The 16,621-nt window shown below is 40.7% G+C and overlaps 1 protein-coding gene across 1 annotated transcript in view; it reads left to right on the forward strand.

The window, feature by feature from the left end:
* The window catches only part of LOC118164830, a 241,947-nt gene that overhangs the window by 211,741 nt on the left and 13,585 nt on the right, over positions 1 to 16,621 (forward strand). Inside the window, exon 9 of the mRNA XM_035322590.1 lies at positions 22 to 195. Coding sequence (XP_035178481.1) covers positions 22 to 195 — 174 coding nt within the window. The remainder of the gene's footprint in view (positions 1 to 21; positions 196 to 16,621) is intronic.

Below are 16,621 nucleotides of genomic sequence, written 5' to 3' on the forward strand. Positions count from 1 at the left end.
TTTTTTCTTTTTCTCTTCCAGTTGAAGAGTCTAAGCATGTTTCAGCGGTTCTGCACTCCCGGCACACAAAACCATCTGCAGCAGCCCCAGTCAGAAACAGGCTCTCATAGGCTGGCTCTGGAGCAGGAAGTTTCTCGCAGCACGACCAGCCGCCCTTCCAGCAAATCACAGGTGTTCTCCACATGGCGTGAGCAGGTGAGAGCATGACTTTGGCAAACCATGATGAAGTTTGGTAGCTGAAATACAAAATCCAAGTTTGGCCTGAGATCTGAATCTGGCACTCGGCTTTATCCCCTGCTCCAAGCCAAATCAAACTGCAGCACGTCATGAAATCCAAACACCGCTGTGCTCTGGGTCGCTTAAGATCTGTATCCAGCTACAACCTCTGATGAGAAAACTTCTCTCTATGCATTTAACAGTGGTGCCGGTGTACAACAGACTCCCTCGTTAGGTGGTAGCACTCTGAGAGAAATTCAAGCAGCTGAAAGTTTGCACCTTAAAGTCTATAGGGAAGAAGATAAAATGCTGAGAAGGCTTTGGGGTACAGTGAAATTGCCACTCTGTGTAGCTTAGAAAAAAAAGAAAGAAAAAAAAGAAAAAAAAAAAAAAAAAAAAAACAAGCAAGATTTATTGGTGGTTCAAGTTCTGAGGCAAAGCACCTCCTCCATCTTTTTGGTTTCTAAAATCTCTCATTATTAGTGTAAGAGCTGCCAGGCACACGGAGTAGTTCATTCAGCCCACCTGTGCTTTTTTGAGTGAAAAAAAATGCAAAGGATGTGTTCCATATTCTTCAGGAAGTGCTTTGCACTACAGAGCTGGCTCTGCTGCAGCCTGACGAGTGCTTGCATGACATGCAGCATGCCAAGAAGGCCACCCGGCTGCCCTGGCGATCCTTCTCTTGCTTTCCTGCTTGCACTTTTTTATTTTAATAGGGAAGGATTTCAATTTCTGTTTTAGTGTGTTTGGCACTTATGGAAGTCCTTTGACATGGAAAAAGGCTCATCTTTCAAATGCCTGTGGCACTCCCTGTGAAAGGTGATTTTTAAAAAGCCATTTTACTTTGCTTCCTGGCAGTGATATCAAAGGAACAATCAGTGCCTGATTTGGAGCCAACAATTTATTTCCATTATAATAAACAGAAAACAATGGCATGCTGCCTTATTAGTTATTCACTTTCCAAGTCAACAAACTTAGAGGGTTGGGATGAGATCTAACCAGAGATATGCTTTGATGTTTTCAGTTTGGAGAATTGGTCTCCTAGCCAAAATGCTGAGTGATGCCAGTTCTTGGGGGAAGGAAGGAGGGACAGAGAGAAGGGAGAGCCTCTGAAAGCACAGGGCATGGGGTAGCTACAGAAAGGGCTGGAGAAGTGTGGCATGATGGTGGCTGGGTATAAGAACAGATTGGAGTGTGATTGTGGTACTGGGGAGTCTGACATCAGAGATGGCATGAGCAGAGCAGAAGCTGGATTGATTGCAGTGTCATTGCCGTCATTTATACCCATTGGAGATCTAGTTCTTAGTGTACTACAGAAGAACAGAGTCACTTGTGTGGTGTTCGCAGTGTGTGCTGCTGAGGCTAGTGCACCCAAACTAAACCAGATGTGCACAGCAGCTCTGGGCACTTGCCCTTCTCTCCCACAAGCAAGCTCATGTCATCTAGCACTGTCACTAAAATATCACTTGGTAGGGAATGCTGCTGAGCAAAATGAGTTTCAATATTTGTCACTATACTATGTTTTAGCAGTGATTTCATATTTGTATAGTATTTCAGGAGGGAAAACTCCTCAATGGAATAGTACGAGTAAAAGTGCTTTAAAGTATTTTGTTCTATATGCCTATTAGGACAGAGGAGCTATGGAAAGCTATTGAACAAACTGGTCTTGTAGGGGGGGGTAAACATGGAAGATAAGTATCTGCTATTTTTTTGTGTAGATAATTCTGATCCACTTTTTTTTTTTTTTTTTTTTTTTTTTTCCCATCACGATGCCAACCAGCAGTGAAAAAATCAAAGACTACCCATTGCCTTGAATACATTTCACCATTCCTGGATCAAAATATCTGAGTTTTTATTATTATTGTTTTTTAACAAAGCAAAAGCCTGAACATGATGCAAAGCAATTGATCATTCCTTGGCTATTAATCATGTCTCTTCTGGACAAGCCACCCTGACTCCTTTGGATTCTTTTCTGGTAAATATTAAAACACATTAAAAATACATTTTTTTTCCCATAGAATTGATGCTGTAAACTGCCTGAATGATTTATAACAGTAACAAGTGAATAAAGACAACGCCAAGTGGAGTAGAGTCTTTATGTTAGTGCAGAACTGCCTGTGCATAGCAGGAGGATATATACCTTCTCTTCACCTGTAGGTTGTTATTTTAAGGCAATTTCTGTAGGGATTTATTATTATTATTATTTTTAACTGAGAAAATCACTGACTTTTTTTTCAAAGCTGAAAGAAAACTTTCCATCCTTAGCAGGAGCAAGACAAGCTACAACCTGTTTTAGAGAAGGTATCTCATGGTGATCATAAACCATTATCTATGAGGTAACCAAATACAGCACAGAACAACAGAAATACCTGTTAGGAAGAAATGTCTCCTCTGAGCAAAGATGTTTAGTAATAGTTTTGTGGTTGTCATACTGCCTTTTAATAGCCAAACCCATAGGTATCAGGGAGGGGAGAATCTGAAGCAGATGATAATACATGAAGGATGACTTAATACTTCATTTGGTGACAAGAATCTGTGTGACAACGATGATATTCAGCAAGCTAAGTAATCATATAGAATCTGAGCCTGAGAGAGTTTCTGGAACTGGCATTTTTCAAAAATATCTGCCTGTGATGTCCAACAGTGGCAATGGCAGCAATAATATTCCTTGCACAGGTCAATTATCAGTGTGGAATAGCACTTTCAAATCTTGCGTGAGTAGTTTCCTCTGCTTTGAACCCTCTTATTGCCAGATGCTCAGTCACAGTCTGGCCCTCATTCTTCCAGTCCTCCCATAAATGGAAGCAAATTTCCACCAGGATCTTCCTTGGGGGCAGAAGGAAATTAGAAAAAGAATAGACCTGGAGTCCTCTCATGTAGCTAAAAGGCCTCCAGTCAGACACTGCAGCCAATTTCTCTTTCCTGTGCTCTGTTGCAACATGATCAGCTTTTTTTCCTAGTCTACAAATTCTGGCTCCTTGCTTTATTCCAGCTGATCTCCCTTCAGTAGTGAGGCATTTGATACAAGCCTTGATCTTCCTACTCGCAGCAACCCAGGCATCCTAGAAAATGGGCGCACTTCTTGCCCTTCAGCATTTTCATGGTTGCCTTCTGTGCAGTTAAAGGTGATGCTGAAGTTCTTTCAACAGAGATACAAGCTTATCCTTCCCTCTTCCCTCCATCAAGTGCTGCTTTTCTCTTGCCTGTACTCTTCATTCTCCCCCATCGGCTCAGTCTTTCTGCTGGTCCCCAATCATTTCTCAAGCCCACAGTCCATACGTTTGTAGCTGTGAAGTCCTAGAGCACATTACGAAGTCACTTCAGGTCGGTGATGGCTGCAGCCAGCCTGGGTGCTGCCTCCCCCTTGCTAAATGGGGCTTGGTGTCATCCACAAACAGTTTCAGTGTGGAAGCTGCAGCTGAAGCCATCACACAGCGCAAAGGAAAAAAATACCCAGCTAAATTAATTCCAGGAAAGCCTAAGGCTGGTGTTTTGTAGGGCAATAGGAGCCATCTCAATGCAGTCATCTTTTTATTTGTCCTTACCATGAGATCAGTAAATATTCCTATTAATAGAGAGAGCACCAAGCCTTTGCTGAGATAGGTACCTTCATTTATCAGTGACTGGCCTCTAAAATCTTGCAGAATGAACGGAGGCAGGCAAGGGAGGAAGGTTGTTCCTTCCATCCCACGGACATGGAGGGCCCCACAGCAAAGCTTTGGGGTGAGGTCCTCAGGGTCATGCAAAGGATTTGTGGCAGAAATAGCAACTGAGAACAAGTCTTGTGAATCTTTAACTCCTGTACATCGTTTTTATGCAGAGTCGAATACCACTGCTATGAAATCCCACAGAAGGCAGCACAACTATGCATGGGCAAGCTAGAGAGACGTTGCCTATTCTTTTTTCAGTCATGTCAGATTTCCCTGAAATCTGTTTTATCTAAGTGCCAGACAAAGCTTCTCAAATCTGCAGCCAGCATTATTCGGTCAGGGCATGGGGGTGAAAAGCCTAGCATTCAACAGAGATTCCTTGGAGTATCTTTAAGATCTTGGATCACATAAAACAGTCCCCTCTCATAAAATAAATAAATAAATAAATAGAAATAAAGCACACAAACTTACCATTGTTGAGTGTTTCTTTAATAGAATCAGAAACAAATTTGTGACCTTGTGGCCCAGAGGTGGGAACACCATCTATAAACTTGCCCAGACATAGAAATGCATTCTGCCTGTCAGTAGGAGTTTGCCATTGAACATGTATATAAAAAAAGGCCGGTGTTACATTAGGCTAACATTTTTTAAATGCCACAGCTTACTTTATATGCTGTAAACCTTGTTAATGTTGCTAACAAGAAAGTTAAAAACTCAAAGCTATAAAAATAGGAATGCCACTGCTCACTAAATAAATATACGTGAGAACCAAATATTCCAATACAAGTTCTGGAACAGCTCATGTGTCCAGGGAGGAAGAAAGGAAAAAACACCAACCTAAGTTGTGCTGCTGATGTTATAAAGCTCCCTATAGTCAGACAAAATCATCTCCCATTCAGTGTTTGACTTCATTTCAAGTAGTTCTTGAGAATTCAAAACCATAGCATGGACAAAGTGGCAGGTCCTTTCAGAGGCAGGGCAAGCAGCTGCAGGGACCATGGATGGGGCAGGGAAAGAGGGAGGGAAGGAGGTTTCTTTCTGTCCGACTCAACAACAGATTGTTAAAGTGGCAGCAGTGGGGAAAAGGTTTCCTTCAAAACAGGCCACCTACATATTCTGGCCTCTGCTGTTGGCACCAGATCTGAGTTAACAGACCCAGCTCGGGCCTGTTACGTGCAGTCTGGGATGTATAGGGAATCCTTTTGACAGGCTGGACTCTGTAGTAGTTCAGGGGCTAGAACTTCCAGGGATTATTTTTGGCATTTATACTCTAACTATATATATTTGAAGTTGCTTACTGATGCAGCCTTTTAACTCTATAATATGAGAGCTGAGATCTACGCCTACTGTTGGGCCTGCTGATTTGTGTGGGCTCACCAGACTGCTTAGCACTGGCAAGCTAAACTTTTGTGTTTTCTAGTCTTTGCTTGTGAAAAGCACCCTTTTTCTTTTCCTAATTTATTTCCTTCAGGAAATTATGAATGAAAGATTGTAAAATATATGATATTTATTCACATGATGGACCTTTGTTTACAGATTTTGGCAACACAAAACAACATCTATGGATATAAATCTAGTCAGGGACATACAGGGAAGACAAATGGGAGAGGTATTATTTCCACCTTCCTGTGAATGCAGGCTTTGGCTTTTTCTAAGAATAGGTTCTGCACTGTCCTTTTACCCCATTGATGTGTGGAGTGTTGTATATTGTCAAGCAGATATGAAGCAAACTCGTATTTACGTAAGCATTAGTTTCCTGATCCCAACACCAAACTGTGTTTATGGAAGTCCTGTGAACTGTAAATCAGCTGCCAAGAGAGGCAAACACAACTGCTCTCCCAGTGGCATAACCCCGCAAACAACAAACACATCCTCCTCCCCACAAGGCTCTGCAGGAATAGAAACAACTTGTCGTGACCCTGAGTGCATTAACAGGCCCTGGCTGCCCTAACCAGCCCCACCTGGGGCCATCAACCACACCTGAGAGCCCCCACCTACACACCCTGTCCCCATTGCTCTGGAAATGCATTTAATCTCAAGCTTTGGTAATCCCCCCCTCTCCTTGGGGAGGTTTTATGTCTATCTAATGTTAAAACTAGCATTATAGTTGTTGAGAGACCCTCAAACTTATTTGAAAGAGGTAGCTTCCTTGCTACTTTGCCTTACCTGAGATTTCTGAAAATAATAATAATAAAAAAATATATGTGAATCAGAAGAATCAGCTGGTGGAGCTCTAGAATTGCAAGTTATTATTTCAAGGTATATGTAGTATAAGGAGCCTGGTTTGTGAAGCAAGCTCTGTTTGCCTGCCGTCCTGGAATACCTTACAACTACCAAGAAGACTATCACAAAGTTCTGTCTTTGCTCTACTTGTTTGTTTATCCTTAGTTAAGTGGAGCAAAATAACTTCAGGACAAACAGGAGCATTGTGCTGAGGATCTACTACATGCTAATGTACTTATCGACCTCCTGTTTGAGTGGCAGAAAAGTTGTGGAGGGGAGAGTTAAGCTAAGAAACCGTTTAAGATATCCAACGGTTTGTTTCCTCCTTTGATGTGATGAACATTAGGATGTCAGAAAGGTAGTTGGGATGAGAAACACTCGTAAGCTCTGTCATGCACTGTGTGACCATGTCCATAGCTGTAAATAATGCTGCTGGCAATGGTTTCATGTGCAATTGTGCAGTTGACATGTACACGAGAGCAAGATGTGCCAACTGCAGGCTGCTGTGCAGGTCTGGGGGATGCTTACAGAGGTATGTGGTAATAGCTCTTAAAAAACAAACTGGTTGCTTGGCTTGTGTGTGCTACTGTACTTGAAACAATCTCTGTGTAAGCAAACCTTGAGAAAGCTCAGTTAAGACTTTGTGGGTTTTTGGTTTCTTTACATATTTACTCTTTTTCCTTTCTGACATTGGACAGGCCATCTCTAGGGTAGCTAATATCCACTGAGATTTGGGAGTTGCTTCATCAAAAGGCCAGATTTGGAAGCCAAATTTAGGGATTTCCACCAGAGTTGAAGTCAAAAGACAGAGGAAGGAATATATTTGAATTCTGAGAATATATATGCATCTGTGCCGGCTGTATTAAGGCAATTATTTCTATCTAGGTCACTTCTTGATGATGTGAAACACTTGCTTCAGGTCAAGTCCTGAAAAGACCTGAGCTTTCAGCATCTTCCAGGGGATTAGCAAGATCAGAGGTAGCTCAGCAGCTTGTAGAGTAAAGGCCTTGTTGGTTGTTAAATGTTCAGGTTCTCAAATGTCATTATCATAAGCTTCATCTGGGCTGACTATATGTGAGTTGGCTGTGTTTGGATTCTCCTCTGTCTTCAGCAGCTAATTGTGAGGACTTTTTTCTGTGTTTACACTCCCTTCCCCTCCATGTTCAAGTGATTTTTTTATTTTTCTTTCTCTTCTGTGGTGAGAGGTAGCAATTTACCTGTCACACGTTTGGATATTTTCACTCTTCTCCCTCATCTGGACCGTTTTCATCCAGACCATTTGCCACATTTCACTGTTTTTGGTCAGACATACCAAGCCTTAAATAATGAGGCTACAGAGAAAACTGTTTTCCAGCATGGCATAACTAAAGGAAAGAGTCTTTTGGGTTTTGAAGAGGATTTGGCACCAGGTCTTAGCAATGATTAAATATATGTGTGTATGTATATATATAACAATGTACAGTAGGAGTATATTTGTTTCCTGCTCAACCTTCTATTTTTGTAGCCACCTATGGGTCAGGAATGAGGAATGGTTGGAGAATAGCATGAGGCTATGTACAGAGAATTCCATGCTCACTTTGTCTTAAACATAGCCAAAAGACTGTATTTTAAAACCTTTGTACGTTTATTTAACTTCCCCTCTGCAATGACAGAAAAAATTACTTACATATACTACCCTGCTTCTTGTGAAGAAAAAAGGAAAGTTCAGGGCTATGGTAAAGCCCAAGCATTTTAAGAAGTTGGTTCTCTTTCCACAAATAGAGATTATGTGCATGATTAACAACTGATAAATGATTAAATTGATTAATGATTGAAAATTTTAGTTTACTTAGTAGGAGGGGAATGATACATTATGCCTATATTCTTGAGGAGTGAGGAAGGTAGATATTCCAAATGAGAAATGTATTATTTTATTGCATGGCTAATAAGAATAATAAAAAACTACAAGCAAAAAAAAATCCAGCTGTTTAGTTTGGCCCTCTAGAATTTAAATCAAATTTTATGAAACTATTTGTGCTGTTTGAAACAGTAACTCAGTTATGTACAAGACTCAATATATTATGTTCACTGGAGAAAAAAATGGTGGGATTTTTAGCAAGAGTATGTAGTTTTCAAGGGCTACTGATTACAGTTTGGTGAGAAGTTTTCCATTTTATCCCCTCCTCAATCTCAGTCCTGCCTGTAATTTATTATGCTATCAAGGATTGCATGCTGAGATACTGATTTTGTTGGAAGACCACAGTCAAAATTGCACTGAAATTGGATGTAGCATGGGAACCATCACAATCTAGACTTTGCCACTGAAGCCTAGGAACAATTTTGCAGGGGGTCATGTTGCGTCTTGTCTAGGGCTTTCACAAATTAAAAACCTATTTATATATGAATTTTAAATCAAAGCACAAACATTCTGTGCTTTGATTTAAAGCACTTACATTTTTCTCTTCACCTCAAACATGGACTGTGTTCAGCATTCTCATTTGAATGTACACCAGCGTAAGTCCTGGGAAAGATATTTTCTTCAGCAGTCACATAGGCTCTTTGTTCATGCTGCTAGATTTCTGACATAAGAAACCAGATGAGACATGAGGATGGCAAACTGTTGAGCTGTTGTCATTTTAAGCCCTCCTAAGAGGGGAACCAAGGCAAGATGCAAGATTTGAACTTTCCAAGGGGATGTACTGCTGTAGATAGTCATTTCATCTATTTTCCCTCTCTCCCTTGCCTCAGGATTTTTCCAGTTGGGTTAGGCAGGACCAAGTATTTCTGCATGTATGGGTTTTCTGTGTAGATTGTTGCCTGTTCAGGCTGCAGTGCTAATGTAATTTTTTTATGATAATGTCTGCTGTTGAATATCATAGGAAAATAGAGGAAATATATATATTTTTTCCTGGATGATTTATATTTCAGGGCACTGAAATCACTTGCTTTTCAGGTAAATATTTCAACTTCAGATGCAAGTTGGTTTGAAAGCAAATTTGATGTTAAGTGGGATTTTCTTGTGCATTGCAAGAGAGCCTGTGAAATTTCTTTGGTTATAAAGCCAAGGTGCTTTATTTCATTTGGAAATTCTGACCAGTGGCACCCTGAATGTTCTCCAGGTGTTGCAGTCTTGAGTAACAATCCCATTAACTGCTAATTTATAGTGCTCATTAGCTGGGAGGTAGCAGGGGAAAGGGTAGAGTCTGTTACTGTCCCTGTAGCTCAGTAGCATTTTTTGGCATGTATGGGTCAGTCATGGCTTGGGTCCTGCTCAGACCTTGTAACACTGCAGTCTCTTGCTTGCTATTTCTTTAGTATAAATATGGATATGGTGCTTAAATCCTTTTTGGAGAGTTTTAGAAAATTCAATCAAAACCTGCAGGTATGAGCACCTCCAGTGCAGCTTACCTCAGCAATGACTGAATTATTATTCTAGAATCTCCAAAAACTGGGTCTCTTATCTTGATTCCTTTCTCTATTCAAATAATCGAACTTTATGTTATTATGTTATTTGGTGGCAAACTCTCTTCTCTAGTTGTAATCTACAAACCTGCACTAGACTGATTTCATCTCTAGACCGGAGGTTCCCCCTTCCAATGCTTTTATTCTGAGATTCATGAAGAGCTTAATTTCAACAGGTGAAATAGTATCAAGGCTAAATTCAGGATCTGCAGACAAAGGAACAGTGAGGGAAGGCAAGAGTTTTGAATTGGCAGATTTCTTCAATCATCTACCAGCACAGTCCAGAGTTTAGCACATAGGAAGTAATTTCCATGTAGACTAAGTCCGAAGTTATCTGCGAGCAGAAAAACAGTATGAAAAACTTTCATGGTTTGTGTTCATCTACTGATATGGTTTTCTTCTGTATCAAGCTCATCTTCACAGCATGCTGGGTGGTAGATAGAAAACACTAGTTAATGCTCAACCAAGCTATTTTTCTGGTGCTGTGGATGTTAAGTTACTGAAATTCAATGATATATTAGCAGTAATATATACTTGTGTGTGAATGTGTAGAGACATTGTGTTCAGCAGAAGGGCTGTTTGGGTAGGAGAGGAAAGACTACTCTTTATGTCTCTGGCAAACTTCCATAACTGGCTCACCCTGACTGGATAAGATTTGTTATTTGTAGAGTGGTGGCTGCCTGGAGAAATGCTGTAGCAGCGAGCTTAGCCTGTGTGTCTAGCAGCAGCCTTTATTAATTGCAGCAGTGGGTGGAAAATGCATTAGTCTCATATATTACTGCTAAGGGGTTGACGGCATCCATTCTCACAGGATTGCTATATGCTCCATGTTCCTATATGGAATTCTCTTCAACCTCTTCTTTTTCCTTTCTCTTGAGACGTTGCTTGTGGTACCCTCATTTCCTGCATCCTTTGCTAGTCAAGGCAGGGGATGGAAGAACCCTGATGCCAGCCTAAGGTCCTTCATGATGCCACAAAATGGGGAGGTTGTTTTTCAGTAGTCACTCAGTGGCTGCCTTTTTGTCTGGTGTCAGGAAAATAAAATAAAAAAGGAAAGAGGAGAATGAGAGTTACTAGTAAAAGGAAAATAACATTATTCTTCATAAAGTATTTGCAGAAGTTTCTACTTTCTTCCATCTTACCTTCCATCGAGATATCTGGAAACTTCCCTCTGTTTCAGTACTGCTCAAGCAGTTCTACAGAAGTGTCTGCTCACTGTAGGTACAGGGAACAGCATAACCTGCCAGAGCCTTTTTTATATACCTGCCTATATCTGTCCTCAGCAGAAATGTTGCTGGCCAATGGGTGCTAACACTTTCCCGGGGGCTGCCAATGTGAGTATACAGGTGATACTACAATGCACAGGGTGGGGTGGCAGAAGGAATAATTTAAAGAAATAATTCAGGCAGCCCTAGCTGGCTGCGTCATGAAGTCTGCCACTCTAGCATGGCCCATCTGGGTGGATGGGAACCAGCCTCAGAATAGCAAAGCTCAGCACTAACTTCCCCAGGGAAAAGTTGTTCATGCTCTGTACCTGCGAGGCATTTATATAGCATTACTTGGTGCGTAGTGCATCCTCCTGCTGTCTGGTGCTACTAGTAACAGAGAAATATTGACTTAGACATGCTGTGAGTAAGATCACACCCTACTGGCTTTGAAGGTAAAAACATCCTCTGCCCCATGCAAGCCTACAAATAGGGTGTTTTGATAAGTATAGCTGAACTTGTATTGCCTTTGAAGACAAGGATCCACAATTTTCTTTATCTCTGAAAGTGCACAGGGAATGCACCATAAGTCATGTAACATGCAAAGCTGAAGAAACTTTGCCTCTCTTTTTGGCAGCTCTTCAGTCTGTCACAAACTTGTGACAACAAGCATTCTCCTGCAAGTGTAGATGGGAGATGTGCTTGTGAAGTGCAAATCTTAACTTCTGTCTATGCACAAACTAAAAAGACTTCTAGATTTCCTTATTTTGGGGGAGGAACCTGTATATGGGAGCTTTAAGCTCCTAAGTTTTGGGAGAGAACTTCAAAAGTTACTTTGAAACCTTGTAAGGTCCTAGCTTCCAGATCTGGCTTGAGAGCTCCAGCGCCATGGGGTGGTGAGAGGCAGTAAAACTTCAGGTTAAATATATGCAAAAATAAGCTTAACTTGAAAACAAATCCTTGCACTTCAGATGTTAAACTCTGTTATGAACCAGATAGATTAATGCCAGTAAAGAAACCTCAGGTTCATTTCAGCCAACATGTGGGATGGTTTGCAAAGCATTAGTTTGTCGTCTGAGCCCCCAACTAATATTTGGGCTTTCTATTTCCAGTGGTGCCATTTCTTAACATAAGAAATTTGGCTGTTATCTGTAGAGGCTTAACCAGGAATTCGGTTTAAGAGAGGGCTGTGCAGGTTCCCTTGCCAGCATAACTTGCTTTGTTTTGTGAGTGCATGTGATGACCTCTGTGTCTTCATATGGGCTGTTTACAGTGCAACCATGAAGATAAATGGGAGATGGTTAAAGCTGTTAAATTCCAGTGTTCTCTCACTGCACAGTAAGTCCTGAAGTGAGCAAAATAAACTGTAAAGAAAAGTAATCTGAAGTGCATCTAATGCCCTTCTAATAAGGGCATGTGATAATTTCAAGAAATATTGTCCATTTTTATGGAACTGTATCTGTTCATGAAAACTGAATCAAAATCGCAAAACATTCTATACATGCGAACTGGAAAAAAAAAAAAATGGTCCTGTTTTATATTTATGGTTTGTCTTGGTTTCAGATAATCAAAAAATGTATTTCATGGAATTCAGAATTAATGTACATTAAAAAAAAAAAGGGGAAAAACTCTCCTCTGGATATTTTATTTTAGCATCTCTTCCCCAGTTCTGGAAGAGGAAATTCTGCAAACCAAATCTGAACTCAGGAAAGGGAGGTACTAGCAAGCTTGCTGTGCCAGAAGAAAACACAAAAGGTAAAGTATAGCATCATCCAGAAGACTCTCCTCAGTCACACATCTTTGAAAGATGCGGCTCTTTTCCAGCAATTTAATGTGATACAGAACAGTTTTACCAAAGAGCAGAAGTTATTAAGAGCTTTTACAGATGAGCCTTTTAAAAACTGCTAATATGAAGTGTTCTCTTTGTATCAAAGCATCAATGGGTGGAGTGTTTCCTTTACGTTTTCACAGATAAAGTATTTGTTTCTTACAGTGACTCACTCAGATTAGCATTTCAAGAATTGAGCCAAGGTGAAAGAATTTGTTCTGCTTTTTCTAATTAATCTGCTAAACATGTTTATTTCTATACAACTTGTACATTGAGTAGCATTTACTGTACTTTATTACTATATTCTGCTTAGTCTTTTTTTCAAGCTCAGCCCCTGGCAAGTGATTAAAAGTTTTAAGTGACACCTAGTGCCCTGTTAAGTTGCTAAGTCTTACAATAGCATCTGGAAACGGTATCTGTCTCTTTAGGTGAATTCTTGGAAGAGAATTTAACTGTAATTCCCCCTTAACCTTCCTTTCCGTTCTTATCTTCTTTCTTTCAAGAGCTGACAGGGAAAAGTAAAGACAAGGTATGGGAGAATTATATAAAACCTGTGTACATGTAAATCTAAGTTACTGCATATAAAAAAAAAAAAAGAAAAAATCAGAACTGCACTGGGAGTTGTGATGGGAAATGTAGAAGGTTTCTGTTCCATCTTGCAATTGTACATAGCACGAGAAAATTGCAGTTGATAGGAATCTTGATACAGCCAATGAAAAGCAGTGATGTACAACTCTGTTCCAGGGGTGAGAAGAGCCAGAAAGAAAAGTTAGTGAACGTTCTTGCTGCTTTGAAAGGCATTAACTTCATTAACATCCTAGAGATGTAGCTATAGCATGGTCAATCTATAAACAAAAGCACCAAAAGGAGTTAATGCTATACAAAGTACATGCATAGATCTTTGCATCAAAATAATACTTCCATGTTTATGCTTCGGAGTTAGTCATTACAGTTTGTCAGCATGTTTTGCGTGGGTTGGGATAATGATTTCTGCAAGACTGTTATAGTCTAGCTGGGAAAAGCAGCACTTCTCATGTGAGTTTTGTCACTTTAAAATTTATGCAGCTGAAAAGGCCTGAAGAAATTATTGGCTGTAGATAACTATATTTGGTCATTTGGGATGGTGAAGAGAAGGCTTAATAGTTCACATTCTGTTTGTAATATGTTTGTAATATTTACTGTACATTGAACTCACACAAAGGTAGAACAGCTGACATAGTTGGAAGCTGCTTGGATCCCACCACTGAAACTGAGGTAAGGATTTATATCTAATCCCCCATGTCTGAAACAGAGAACATATGCCTTCACATCAGGATGTGGGGCAGCAGCTTTCTGGTCACGATGGAGGAAGCTGGGGTGTAACAAAGTTTGAGTATCGTCTTGTGGTGTTGTAGGGAACAGCGCCAAGCTGTTTTACTTCTCAGCTGATCTAAGTTGTTCTTCAGCCTTATGACCTGCACTGTCTTACTACAGGGGTAGTAAAATCCCAAACATGCAGACCCCAGTGTTAGCATAAGCCAAGCTCCATGTAAAAAACTTACAGTAAAACAGCCTTGCTGCAGCCAAACCACATGTAAAAGTAAGCTGTGATACAAACTCAACACTGCCAAACCACATGTAAAAGCATGCTGAAAACCACCCTTTGCATAGCCAAATTATGTATAAATTGGTGATGAACAGTCAAGGCCTGCGTGTTTATTGGAACGACTCGAGGCTGTGGAGAATCCCTCGCACAGTTCACCTTGTCTCCCACCTAATGTCCAAGCAAAGCCATACAGCGATGCAATGAACAGTCCTGTTCCCAAGCCTGCAGTCACCAGGTAGTGGTTCGGTGGATTCGAGATCAAGCTGCTCAATATTTTAAAGTAGTAAGCAAAAGAATCAAGCCCAGAAAGAGCAGAGCGATAACTTTTCTTGTCTGATTCAGAACTGATATTGCTGGGTTATTTCCTCTAGTACATCTTACTAACCTTTCTGACCACAGTGAGAAAATCCATCTGTCAAGGGATGGAAAGAAGCATCTGGCTCTTGTGATTGATCTTTATAGCTAGAAATGAGTGAGATACAATTAGGAATCCCATTTTCAGTGGTACTGACTTCAAAAAGTCATCTTAAAAACAATCATTACTAAAGACAGATAACTGGAAGAGCTGAGCTACCAATTCACTGATGTTTCACAACCTGAAATGCAGAGAGCTTTTAAATGGTTTTGTGACACATTTCATGTGTTATCATTGCAGTTGTTTTTCCAAGAAAAAAAGTATGTGGGGGTTTTACAGCCTTTTTCTTACAATATGTCTCAAAGCACGTCACAAAGGAGCTCAGTATCATTATCCCCTTTATACAGCCATAAAAGCTAGCAGGAAGATGTGAAGGGACTTGCCCAGTGTTGTGCAGGAGGTCAATGGCAGCCCTCAGTGCAGAACCTGCATCTTCTGAGCCCACATTTCTGGCTTTTAAAAATCCTTAGTTATCTGAAGAGGGCTTGTGTTGGAAAAGGCTGCTCACAGAAACTGGTAGATGTGATTTTAAGGGTGTGCTCAACCAGAGAGAGTTAGTTTTGCTTTTCTCTTGCACTGTTTTGTTTGAACATGTTGTTGTTTAATATGCCATGAGGGAGTTTGGGAACTGACTTCTGTGGGATAATCCAGGATTCCCGGCCTTTGACACATAGTGTAGCTGTTGAAATCAGGGGTCACGGCTTCCCCGGGTGTGGAGCAGAAGGACTTGACTGGCTTAGGTGAAGAAATTTCAGTACATACAAGCTGAGGGTTTAGCTAGGGGACCAGACACATTCAGTGTAAGGGGGGCATTAGTCTGATAAAATCAGTTCTACGTTTAAAAATTAATGGGGTTTTATCCGTTTCCAGCTGAGCAGTCTGTCAGTATGTAAATACCATAACTTATTTACACATTTTTAAGTTGTCTAAATGCAGTGTTTTTCTGTTGCTCATTCCAGGCTCACCTTTTGCAGCCGTGCCTGCCTTATGGCTACCAGCAGGCTGAGGCACGGGGCCGGCTGGTACAGAGCAGTGCAGGGTTACAGGGAGGTGCGTGGCTGTTCACACACTGCCCCACTCTAGTCACATATGTTAGCTATTGCCAGGTGAAAAGAGGGATCAGGAGCAAGCAAGTGCATTGACCAAGCTCTCCACACTGCACCTGTCTGGCTCTGGCAGAAGTTGGTCCACTTGGTAGAGACCTGAGCATCTCTCAGTCAGTGAGAGACATCACGGAGGAGGTGACAGTTCAAAGCAGAGCAGAAACACTCTGGAATACATTAAAAAGCTCGGTATTGTCTCTAAGAAGTACCAGCTAGTGCAGTTAAGATAAACATGTGACATACTTGACTCATACAAAGTATTTTCTCAGGACTACACTGATGATAGTAAAAATGCCTAAAGCAATATATGAAATAAAACAGCCCCGCATCTCAAAAGTGATCTGGTAAAGCCCAGTGATGAGTCTGACTAGATGGGAAGAAACAGAGCAGGGCAGCAAGGGAGGGAGGGGAACCACTATGATACAGCATGGGGATCAAGGGTAAAATCCTGAATGTCAATTCGCCTATCGATTTGATTTTTTTTATATCATCTTAAGAGCAAGAGTAAATGAATGGGGCGGGAGGGGAAGGCATGAAGATATTTAAATGCAAGCTTTGCTTTTTTTTTTATCAGCAATTATGCATTTATGTTCTGTTCATTGCTTTTATGCTATTTTGCTGTTCTCTTATATCCATCTGTATGTTTTACATCTCATTATCTGATGTACTTTAACAAAATATGTGAACTTAAGAACAAAAAGCCAAACCCCCATTTACTCATGCCAAATCTTATCTCTTTAAGATAGAAGGTTAATCGTGTACACAGCCACAGTGTGGTTTAAAATAATCCTTCTGTCTCTGTGAAAATTATACTTTATAATCTGCTTTTAACTAGCTCCACCACCACCACCAAATCAACATGTATATGTATATTCTGCTTTATGAAGCTAGAGGCTCTGCAGATCATGAGGCAGATTGATATCTCCCGAAATGCTTGTCACTTCAATACTTCATC

The sequence above is a fragment of the Oxyura jamaicensis genome, chromosome 3 (genome assembly GCF_011077185.1).
Source record: "Oxyura jamaicensis isolate SHBP4307 breed ruddy duck chromosome 3, BPBGC_Ojam_1.0, whole genome shotgun sequence".
Classification (NCBI taxonomy): Eukaryota; Metazoa; Chordata; class Aves; order Anseriformes; family Anatidae; genus Oxyura; species Oxyura jamaicensis.